Source organism: Neoarius graeffei, chromosome 18, assembly GCF_027579695.1.
Source record: "Neoarius graeffei isolate fNeoGra1 chromosome 18, fNeoGra1.pri, whole genome shotgun sequence".
NCBI lineage: Eukaryota > Metazoa > Chordata > Actinopteri > Siluriformes > Ariidae > Neoarius > Neoarius graeffei.
In genome coordinates this window covers 31,525,165-31,537,458 of record NC_083586.1, presented here as the reverse complement: position 1 = coordinate 31,537,458, position 12,294 = coordinate 31,525,165, and the positions used below count along the sequence as shown (strand labels likewise).

Sequence of the window (12,294 nt, the reverse complement as noted above, 5' to 3'; positions counted from 1 at the left end):
ATCTGTGTCTGCTTGCTCTTCTTGAACTTCTCTCTGCAATGACATCGTCTGTGGTTTATCTTCTTCCTCATTCTTGTGTAAGTCTTTATCTGTGCCTGCTTACTCTACCTGAACTTCCCTCTGGAATGGCATTGTCTGTGGCTTATCTTCTTCCTCATTCTTGTGTAAGTCTTCATTTGTGTCTGCTTGCTCTTCTTAAACTTCCTTAGTCTCATGATCCGATTTTTTTCTCTTTTACCTGAGCTTCATTCATCTCGAATGACTTTTCCTGTTGTTTATTAGTCAAATCCCTCACTCCATTTCGATTTCTGGTCCATATGACCCACAGCCAATGATGGTTTTTCCTATGATCTTGACCAAATATGGTTATAGATGGTTCAGACCAGATTTCTGAGCAATAACCTGAGAAATAAGATTTATTTTCCCATCATAGTCATTTTGCAATAGACTGAAAAAGACTGAAATATGGCTGCAGGTAAAGCTGAATTGAATGTTGCTCCTCATTGGATAATGACTCAGTTACCTCGTGCATCCTTCATATGATTGGTGTAAATGCAGTGGCCACAAGGGAGCAGTGCAGCAGCAGATGATCTATTATTAACCATATGAAAATTCAACAAAATTAAAATCCCCAGAATTATATGAAAGCCATTTTTCTTGAACTAACTGTTGGAGTATAAACAACAGGAGACTGTTGATGTGTGCAATGATTTTGGTGACACTACAGTAAATAAAAGAGTGAAGTTATTGAATATTTTCATCGCATCTCTTTTCAGTCTGTAAATGTCTTTGAGAGTGGGTGGAACACTGAAACACAGACAGGTGGGTAGTGGTGGTAAATTTGCTCATTTTATTTCTCTACAGATTTTCAGCTCTGTCTATTGTGTGTCACTTTGCGCACACACAAATGCTCCAGTTGGGAGATGAACGCCACCTCTCTGCTCTCTCCCTCCTTATCAACCTTCAGCCATCACTGCAAAACACACACACACACAGCATCAATTAACCACAGGTATGATCGTTTTGCCACTCACCTTTCCTGACCTCGCCGTCCATTCACAAACCGCTGCTTGACTACACCCCTGCTGCCACACAGTCTTGCACTATTTAGACAGTCCCTGTGCACTTGTCTCACAGCTGGGTGCACATAGAGACCAGTGTTATTTGTCCAGCTCGGAGAACAACTCATTTTGATTAAAATTCGGCTGTAGCTCATTGTCTACCTTGGTACAGTAGCAAAGAGACATCGATTGTATTTTAACAATGTTTTGCTGAAGAGTTATTAATCTGGGAAGTTTGAATCTGTGAATATAATTTCCCGTAGTTCAACCCAAACATGCAATACAACTTGATTAAATCATGTAAATGAGCCATATTACCTAGTTTATTCTCTATATTACCCAGTTTATTCTCTGCACACCTCATTTAAACTCATGTTTGAATCTATCATGTTATAATGTGAAAAGTTTCACGTTTTAGAAATATAAATGATCATGTTATAACGTCAAACCAAATTATCATGTTATAACATAAAACCAAATTATCATGGTGTAACAATTCCCTGATGTGGGACAATGAGGAACTGGAGACAGGCACGAAAATTCAAGGCGCACTTTATTTTGACTTTAACTTTTCAGTGAATACTAACACATGCACACACATCAGGGAATGTAGTATTAGCTACTCTTGGTACTAGCTATCTGAAAGACATGTTAATAGACTGCCAGTAATTAGACACAGGTATAACTCATCCCATGTTACCTGCTGGTTAAGCCTGACTCCTCGCCATTCACAGCTGACGCTCAACCACACCTTTGTTGCCACATATATGCATATTTATGCATACACACATACACTCAAGTATGCACTCGCAACATCTATGAGCACACTCTCTTTCACACACACTTTCTCTCTCTCTCTCTCTCTCTCTGACAAACAGACACACACAATAATAGTGACCTGCCATCATTATGCATTTTGTTGCAGACATATGAAAACTCTGCATGTACACACACACAGGAAAGCTAAGATGACTTAAGATTACAGCGTGAGATAGAGATAAGGAGGAGACACATGTATAGTTTTGTACATATATAAATGTACATTTTCACACCACAGAAACACACACACACACACACACACACACACACACACACACACACAGTCTTTGTCTGTCTATCTCTCATCCGTCAAGCAGTCATGGCATTTGCAACATGCACATCACCTTTGAACATTTGATGAATATATGACGTGATTGTTTTGTTGGGTGGCAGAATGTCCTGGGTTGCACAACCACATGTGCGAGGGCCCGTCAAGGCTGCTAGCGGCTTTAATTATTATTATTTATTTATTTACACACACAAACCTGTTTACCTGTAGAATGCTCCAAACAGATTTATTTATTTACTGAGCATTTCTAAAATTTCCCAGTCTTTTGTTTCCCTGTCCCAATTTTTTGGGAACATGTTGCAGGCATCAAATTGAGAATGTGTATGTTTACTGATTGTTCAAATTCCATAAAGCTGCTTTGCGACAATGTTTATTGTTAAAAGCGCTATACAAATAAACTTGACTTACACACACACACACACACACACACACACACACACACACACACACACACACACACACAAAAAAAAGGTCCACTTTCAATATTAAATATCTTGTCTTAATATTGTATTATTCAGTTGAATACAATGTCAATTACACAATACTCCAGCCTTTTTTGTATTGGGGTTGTATTATTAATATGCTATTTGCATAATATTATTTGTTAATATTACATATTACCAGCCCCTGTACTCACCCAAAACCACAACCTGAGTGACATCTGATAATTGTCCTTCGCTGTCACCAGGAATTCTAACTTCACACTCATAGTCTCTGCTGTCCTTTGATACAAGAGATGCCATTGTCAAGTTTGCCCATCCTTTGCCAATGTCTGGCTTAAGTGAAGCTCGGCCCTTGTATTCTGAACTGATGTCCAGTCCAGTTTCTCCATTTGCAAAGTCGTAATATGTGAGGATGTCAATCTATGAGACAAAAGAATTTAGCATAAACATAAAATCAGAAACCAACTACAGAGGTTCACAATATGATTTTCCCACAATATTTCTGAAAAAGTTGAAATGAAGTTTTTTTTTAAATTGGTAATAAAACTTATTTTCCTCTTTATCAAATTAAATATTCCTTTTGTTGAATTAAAAAAAGTTTCATTTTCTTAAAATTATTTACTCAAACTGTAAAGGATGGAGTAAAATATAATAGCCTATTAACTAAAATATTCCTTTTATTAAAAATGGGAAAAAAAATAAAAACAAATAGGCCTCTTCTTAAATTTGCATGAACATTTACCTCTACCTTCATTTCTTCAGCTTTGGGCAGTCTGTAAAAAGAGCTCAGATTTCTTAGAAATCTATTTGTGCAGTCAATCGCACAACAGCTCCTTCCCACTTTAGATTTGTGGGTTTTTTTGTGTGCGCATAAAATATATTATATAATATGTGTTTTTGCAGCATTAGAGCTGTGTTACTTCTGCATAGAGTGAAGTCATCCGTATTCCCAGTATTGTACATTATTGCCCTCTGCAGTCTAAACAACACAATTACAGCTAGGAAAAACTAAGATTATGCAGCCTGATAATCGCAGTTTATTTTTTTTTTATTTCATCGATTCCAATTATAAATTTGTATCACAATTTATTGTTGCATGATATATCATTACATGCCTACTTGCAATTATTAAAATAACTAAGAAGAAATTAAAGGAAGGTGAAAAGGAAAGTGCTGAAGCAGCATAAGAAGAAAATTATTCTGAAGCGAGTTCATTACAGCAGGATCAGCAGGATTATCTGGCTGTGCAGTCCATAGGATTATGACTGGTTTGCCAGTTATCTTGGTCAGGAACTTGCATGGTATAACTGCAGAGTCACCACGAGCAAAATCATAAGAGTCCTTTGGGATGTCAACAGTTAAAGATGAAGCCAGGTGAATCACTGGAGGGGGAAAAAAAAATAATTTCTATGATTAATATTTCAAGCATACCCGTGTAAACAAAATACAGTAGCTAATAGTTTACATTACAGTACTCAGAGGCCAAAATCTCCAACACATCAAAAGAAGAAAAAAGAAACGACTCTTCTATGCATAAAAGCTCTGACAGTATATGCACGCTCATTTTGAGAGATTTTATGCAGTAATAAACGTAGAGGATTCGCCAAGCTGTTGCTGAATTTCCTTCTGATTTTTTTTGTGCAAGTTCATAGCTATTCTTAATATTTGGCAGAGTTTAGCCGGCAAGATTAGACAGTTTATTTGCAATTCACTACCATTATCTCAGCTTATCTTGAGGTCATGTTTACCTGAGAAGTTACATGACACGTTCACCACTGATACAAATCATTCTTGAAACCTATAATGTTGTAACTATTATGGAAACTTAAACACACTTTTGGTGTTGTGGAGATTCTTTGTGAATGGCATCAAGTTTTAGGAATGCAATTCTGATTTATTATTAGCCAGTTAAAAATGATCACTACAATAAACGGTGGAGTCGATTTTACAACACTTCTCTTTGCAGCTCATGCTCATTTCTGTCTGACATTACTTTTAGACAACTTCTACTACTTCTTGTCTGGCAGCCTGCAGCAACCAGGCTGGATCAAAATATCGACACTGAACGTGTAATTACATTTATATTCCTATAGATATGTAGAAATTTAGGCCATTTGTAACAACCAGACAGTGTTACAGCAGATATCATCAGGTCAGGTTACCAGTCATTCCTCCATAAACCAGCACTTGTTTCAAGCCATTTCCATTTACAATAAGGCGGACATGCTGACGCATTGCAGCACGTGGCAGAAACCACATCTACGTCCTACATGCAAGCACATACCTGTAGGTCTTACTCTTTCTTACCTGCAACACATGAGCAAGTGACGGAAGCTACAGATACCAAAACCACATGTTGCCATACTTAATAGTAGCACGTGAATTTGTCATGATAGTACGCTTATTAGTAAAATATGTCGTACTGTGCAAATACTTGGATTAAATCATTTATTTGAGCGATGGCAAAATAAATCTTTCCCACCCAAGCTGTTTCAAGAGTTCATGACTCAACGCTTTTCAACATAGTGCACAATTGTGGCCTCTGGTGTGCACAAGCATGAAGTGCAGATAGTAATGATTGCAGTTGTTGTTTTTAAAAACAAATACAAGGCACCTGGCTCTACCAACGTTTTTATAACAAATTGCACTCTTATTGTATACATCTATAATAGGTTACATCAATTTATAATGAGCCTATTGTCTAACACACATACAAACCTCATTCCATTACATTTAACCCAGGCTTAATACTGTACTTCACCCATTACCTTGTACACAACGCTCATGTGGGTTTAACTGACCTGTAAAATATACTTGACACATTTGCCAGTGAGCTTATTAATACAAGTTTGTCTTATGCTGGTTCAAAAAAAACAAAATAGGTCATCCGTCATGAAGTCTCTTAAGCCACTAAAACACGCACTATTTGTTTGCGCAAGTGCTGACAGTGTTTCAATTGAATATTGAATGATTTTTTGACACATGCCTTGGAGATTCAGTATCAAGCGTGGCACCATTCATTCATTTAAAAAATATATATATATAACTAAAAGGTTAATAGCCAACTCCAGGGGTTCCCAAACTTTGTGTCAATATTAATGGACATTATGAACCGCCTAAGGAATTATTCTAATACTGGAACATTTGTCCTTATGTCTTTTCAGCGCTTGCAGAGACATATTGTGTACCTAGCTTTTACAGCATTTTCAGCTTCTCATTACCTTTATATTTGCAAATCCATATTCAAATAACTGGTGTGCATATGTTTGGGTTGGTTTTCTGTTGTCCCCCCCCCGAGTCTGAGACACTTGATGCTGTTGAGGATCAAGTGGACGTAGATGGCTGGGGGAAAAGAAAAGGTCTGTTGGACTCACAAAAGAAAACCATTTGCACCATCATCTGGAGTTCGAATCTTGATGATGACACAGCCATCTGTTTTCTGGAGTCCAAGAGAGCAAAATTGGCCATGCTCTCAAGATTTTCCCCTGTCAATTAGAGTGACACTAGCCAATCCTGGATGTCTGTGAATTTATGCGTGCGGAAGTGGACAGATAGTGCTTTCTTTGAAGTGCATTACTGCACTAGCATATAATAAACACTCCCCTGATGTTGTATGAGCAGCAGCAGTTTGAAAAGATGTGGTTAGCTGGCTTCACATGCCAACCTATGTTCTGCCTGACTGGCAGCCATCTTGCGATAGGGGAGAGTTGTCTGGTGGGTTGGAATGGTCCCTGACTCATTTAGGGAGGGGGGAAAAAGATTAGGAAAATGGTTATTATTATTATTATTATTATTATTATTATTGCTGAACTCCTACAGTGGTACAGTGTGTCAGTGTTTGGGGGGGGGGATTAAAACTGCTTTAATTGGGGCTTGTCAGAAAACGATCCTCATTAACTTCAAGATTAACAGCACACAATAGTAAAAATTAGTATAGTTAGAATAAATGTGTGTAATATTAATGCTTAATAAGAAGCAAGAGCAGTTTGGGAACCCCTGGCTTATAGCATACAACCACTTGTCAGTAGTTTAGCATTGGTGGTGGTGTAGTTATAGCATAATGCTTATTATAACACAGTAGTACTGCATGTTTGACATTTTCTTCTATTTAAAAACTATGAAGCATCAGCCAGACCAGCCCACCTTATCAAGATTGAACCCAAAATAATTATTTTTCATTCGTCACAGAATGAAAGCGCAGGAAACGGACAAGTTAGCTCCTGTCAAACAAAAAGAAGACGCCATAAACCAAGTCACCTGTCGAAGACAAGGCGTTGGCTCTCAACTTCCGGCATTTAACTCAACTGTTTTTATGACTCTAAAGGCATTCTGGGAAGGCTTTCTATAATTTATTTATGGTTTTAATTAACTTCTTGTTCACTGCTTTCATAAATTAATCAATATTTCAGTTTTATAAGCGTGAGTAGGACATACCTTTAACAAAAACAAAAAACAAAACCCACACCTGTATGCAATTAACCTGGGAAACATTTCTCAAACATAACTACATAGTTATGTACAATTCTCTCTCTCTCTGAATAATGCTTTTTTGGATTTCAAAACATCTCTAATTTTCTTACAGACAAAAATAATAACCATGGAATGACCTGACAGGTAAACTGCTGCCCAGACAGGTCCTGAGTGAGACACTTTATCCAGTAGATTAATTAATCTATACTTCATGTTTCTAGCCTGGGATGTTAATAATAAGTTTAGAAGATGCTAAAAATTTTACTCACCCGCAAAAAGCAAATAAATCATGACATTCATATCTGCATTAAAATGAAACTAGCTCCTTCTCTGGAGGGGAAAAAACAAACAAACACAAAGTGTAAGCTGTTTAAGGTGAGCGCGCGCTAGAACCAGCGAAGCCCCGCCCACTCATCCAGACTCATGCTGTTCATCTCGACAGGTTCTGAAGGACTAGCACTTGGGCTAAGAATAAATACACACACACACACATATTACTATATATTTTTTTCCTTTTTAACAGTTTTTATTCTTATTTTGTATCTTCAGCATTTTTATTCACATACATTTTGTTGTTTAATGTGTACTCTGAAGATGTGGGCAGAAACAGGAAGTGTATTTTCAAGCTTTTGTGTTTCGAGTCACTGAGAGGCAGAGCGCATGCGCGGGTACACGCACAATATTTGGTTACGGGTTAGAGATGGGATTTATGGCTCTTTGATGGGATCCGCATCTTTGTGATCCGTTCTTTGAAAAGAGCCGTTCAAAAGACTGGCTCATTTGGCTCTTTTTAAATATTTATTCAGTTTTAAGAAGACAGCGTCTAAAGAAGCCAGATCCCTCTGCTTAGACAGTGACATCAATATTTCTGGACATACCTTTTATATAAAGCAACCTAGACTTACATTATTGTAACCCCTAAACGCTCATAAATAACCATTAAAAAACAATGAGGGCTTCAATGAATGTCCATGCAGAACGGCATTTCTGTAACAAAAAAAAAAAAAAAGAACCCACTCAAGAACATAGTTATCAAGAACGCAAGAATATTTTATAGAAAAACACTTGTTTTACAAAAATATTTAAGTCTGAGATACAAAATAGATACAACTACAATAAATATAACACAAGAACTAGTTATCACACAAGAACATTTTAATAGAAAAAACAAACTTTCTATATTAAAAATATTGAAATTGTAACAAAAATAGATACAACTAAACAGTCAGATAAATAGATAGTTATAACAAGAACACAATATTATTTTAATAGGAAAAAACAAACTATTAATGCAAAAAAATATATTATTAGAAAAATAGATACAACTAGACAAACAGATAAATAAATAAAATACACAAAAATAGAACAAACAAAATGACGATAGAATAAATTAAATGACCGTCCGTGCAAAGTAGTTTTCCCACAATATTATCATTAATATCACACAACAACATTATAAACTATATACAAAACAATTTGAACTATTAGGCAAACAGATAAAACTTGAATGAATAAATAAAAGGCAAATGCTGTTTAGCCTACTTCTTGTCCTTGGGCAAAAGCTTTTTCATCTGAAACACAGTACAGAGAAAGAACGGCTCCCCCAGCTCGAGACTCGGTTATCGTTCATGCCTAGGAGCCGTTCAAAAGAATCGGTTCGTTCGCGAACGTCACAACACTATTACGGGTGATTTCCTTTGAACTGTGCAGTCCTGGGACCAGTTTCAGAAAGCAGGATTAATAAATTGAGTTAAGAAATAAAGTATAACTTTATTCATCACACACTTGTGAAATTCCTCTCTGCATTTAACCCATCTGAAGCAGTGAACGCACACTTACCCAGAGCAGTGGGGCAGCCATGCTAACAGTGCAGGTGGGAGTTAGGTGCCTCGCTCAACGGCACCTCCAGGCCAAGGTCGTCGCATATTAACCTAACTGCATGTCTTTGGACTGTAGGGGAAACCAGAGCACCCAGAGGAAACCTATGCAGACACGGGGAGAAAGTGTGGGTGCATTTGGGTAATTCAATCTCATTAAATCTGAAGGTTAATAATTAAAATTGAATCAGTCTCATTTGAATCGTTTTCAGTGAATCATTTTCACTGACTCAGTCTCATATCATTAAATCACTCATGGAATCAGTCTCATTAATCAGTCTCATTAATTAATACCATTAATTTTGGTGCTTAATAATAAATTACCAAACAGCTAAATTATGGTATATTCCAAATTATTATGATCACTTACCATATTGCAACCATGGTTGTCTGTGTCTATGTGTTAGCCCTGTGATGACCTGGCGACTTGTCCAGGGTGTACCCCGCCTTCCGCCCGTAGTCAGCTGGGATAGGCTCCAGCTTGCCTGCGACCCTGTAGAAGGATAAAGCGGCTAGAGATAATGAGATGAGATTAGACCATATTGCATAAATCATATGCACCTTTTAGAATTCTTTGGAGATTGGGGACTTCAGAGATATTGGAACACATATAAACACACAGTTTCAATAATAAATGAATTTATTATAACAAAGATAAAAATGGATAATGGCAGTTGAAATATATACAAACAGTGAGATGTGTGTGTGTGTGTGTGTGTGAGTGAAAGGCCCTATGGCCTGAGCAGAAGGCTAGCGTGGGATGCTAGCTAGGTATGTTCGTGTGTGTCCACGTGGTGTAGGGATCACCACGTGGGATTTGAGGAGAACAAAGGAATTAGCCTTGTGTGGCTAAGCTAAGACAAAAGGGAAGCTAGCTAAGGTGTGTTTGTGTGTGGGGAGAGAGAGAGGCCTTGTGTGTGGCCTACAAAAAGGATTAGCTCTGGTCGCTAACTCCACGTGTGTTTGTGGGGGAGGAGTTAACCACGTGGTAAGGCCTGTGGCCTAGCAAAAGAAATAAGCTAGCGTGGGATGCTAAATGAGGTGTATTTGTGAGGCCTGTGACCACGTGTTTGTGTGTGTGTCAGGCCTGGTGACCACGTGTTCATGTAGGCCTAGATTAACCTCGTGTGGCTAAGCTAAGACAAAGGGATGCTAGCTAAGGTGTGTTTGTGAGTGGGGGAGGACCACCACGTGTTTCTAAGACAATACACATGCTTTGGATGCTAATGGGACAAAAGAAATTAGCTGTAGGCTAATTTCACTAGCTCGTAACAGTACTGAATCCACTGAAACCTTGATAAGGTCAAAATGTGTGATAAGGAAATTAGTGTTAGTCAGGAATAAAGAGAAGCATGCACAGCCTATCTATTAAAACAACTGAGAGCTTAAAACAAAACAATAAATCAATTCAACACGCTGCGTGTTTACAGTGTAACAAACCGTTCCTGAGGTTAAATTCACACTACTTCAATAAAAGCTAATTCCTAAGACTAGGTTTTGCCCAAATGCCAAGTCTTACTCAGTATCTTGCCTCTAGCAAGATTATGAAGAGATGTTCCGAGACTTTTGGAGTTTCGCCGTTGTGGAGCACGTGAGTCGTTTCCGTGAGGCGCAGAGAACTTCTCGGTCCAACACGTGGTCGCTCGTGATGAAAAGAAAAGTCTCTGATTAAATACTGTGCACAGCTTTTGAGTTAAAAAGGATCCAGTCGCTTCTTAACTTTAAAATAACTGCCTGGGCTGCAGTAGTACATACTTATAAGGAACAAATGAAAAACCGGTTGTAACTCAAGCTGAGTTTGAAATCGCATGATCTTAGAGTCTACCGTGGCCAAAGGTAAACAAAGAAAAGCGCGAAACTCTGATTCTTGCAAGAAAGAAAAGATGTCTTTTTGGGTTTGCTCTCGGAGCGAGCGATTCCTCACTGTGTCTGTGTTGAAATCACGGCGCCAAAAGAGGAGGAGCTAGGAGTTTCATGCCTTCCTGGAGGATGTGATGTAGATGATCCCGCCCACGCATGACGTAGGTCAACGCGGAAGTTGGCTGATGGGAAATGTAGTTTCTTAAAGAGAGACTGAATGTACCTACACACGCAAACTCCATACAGAAAGGCCATCGCCGGCCACTGGGCTCAAACCCAGAACTTTCTTGCTGTGAGGCAACAGTGCTAACCACTTACACCACCATGCCGCCCAAAGATCACTATGCCGCCATGACAGGGGCCACGCTTGTAGTGTGTCATTCAGCCGAGTTAGTTGTTATTGACCAGTACGGGAAGATTTTGCTATGGTTTTGGAAGTGCAAATTGTTCTAAACAAAACAAAGACATCAGATGTTTTGATTTACCAAAAGTAATTCATCACTGGGAGAAAAAAAACTAGAGAGATTTTTAAATGTAGAAGGGAAAATAATTCAGCAGGACTCGGTGTCGAATGGAGAGGTAAAAACCCTATGGTATGCTCACTTCATTTCCATGAAGGTAAAAATTCCACCTAACTGCATGTCTTTGGACTGTAGGGGAAACCAGAGCACCTAGAGGAAACCCATGCAGACACAGTGAGAACATGCAAACTCCACACAGAAAGGCCCTCGCCGGCCACTAGGCTCAAACCCAGAACCTTCTTGCTGTGAGGTGACAGTGCTAACCACTACACCACCGTGCTGCCTCCTATAGGAAACCACTTAACATAAATACACTGCAACCCTGTGATAATGAACTCCTTGGGGGACGTCCAAATAGTTTGTTATACCAAAAATTTTGTAATACTGGGGGGTGTCGTGGCTCAGGTGGCTAAGGCGCTGTACCATAAATCCGGGGACCCGGGTTTGATTCTGACCTGAGGTCATTTCCTGATCTCTCCCCCTTTCCCACTCATTTCCTGTCCTGTCTCTACACTGTCCTATCCAAAAAGTTTGAAATGCACCCATTTGTTACACCAAACACTCATTCTTGCTAACCACTTACACCACCTGAACAATAGATTGACTAACCCTGAGCTGTCAAACTCAGAGGTTTCGGTTTCAGAACAGGGCCCTGTACTACAAACAGAGGTTAACCTACCCAGAAGTAACCCAGGGTTCCCCCGCTAAACCGGGGTTGACAAAACCTGGTTATCTTGTTTGGGGTTAAACGGTACTATGACGCCAGTTATGAAGTTGATTTGTTGAACCTGGTTTAACCTAATCAGGGTTAATGCGCGTTCACATTAAAGGGGAGGTTATCAGCGCAAATCCCCACTGTTCACAATGGCACGGTCGCCGTACTTCACGGAGGAAGAATGCGCTGTCATAATGCCAAGCTACAAGGAGTTCAAAACAACATTAAGAGCAAAATCG

General features: G+C 38.8%; 1 protein-coding gene across 1 annotated transcript; it reads right to left on the bottom strand.

The window, feature by feature from the left end:
* Positions 1-827: 827 nt before the first annotated feature.
* On the bottom strand, positions 828-7,487 carry LOC132866105 (coxsackievirus and adenovirus receptor-like). Its single transcript, XM_060898688.1, has 4 exons — positions 7,352-7,487; positions 3,831-3,994; positions 2,807-3,032; positions 828-973 (listed from the first exon to the last, which is right to left on the bottom strand). Exons 1-4 carry the CDS (start codon positions 7,380-7,382, stop codon positions 957-959), a joined length of 438 nt encoding a protein of 145 aa, XP_060754671.1. The 5' UTR covers positions 7,383-7,487; the 3' UTR covers positions 828-956.
* Between the last annotated feature and the right edge of the window lie 4,807 nt (positions 7,488-12,294).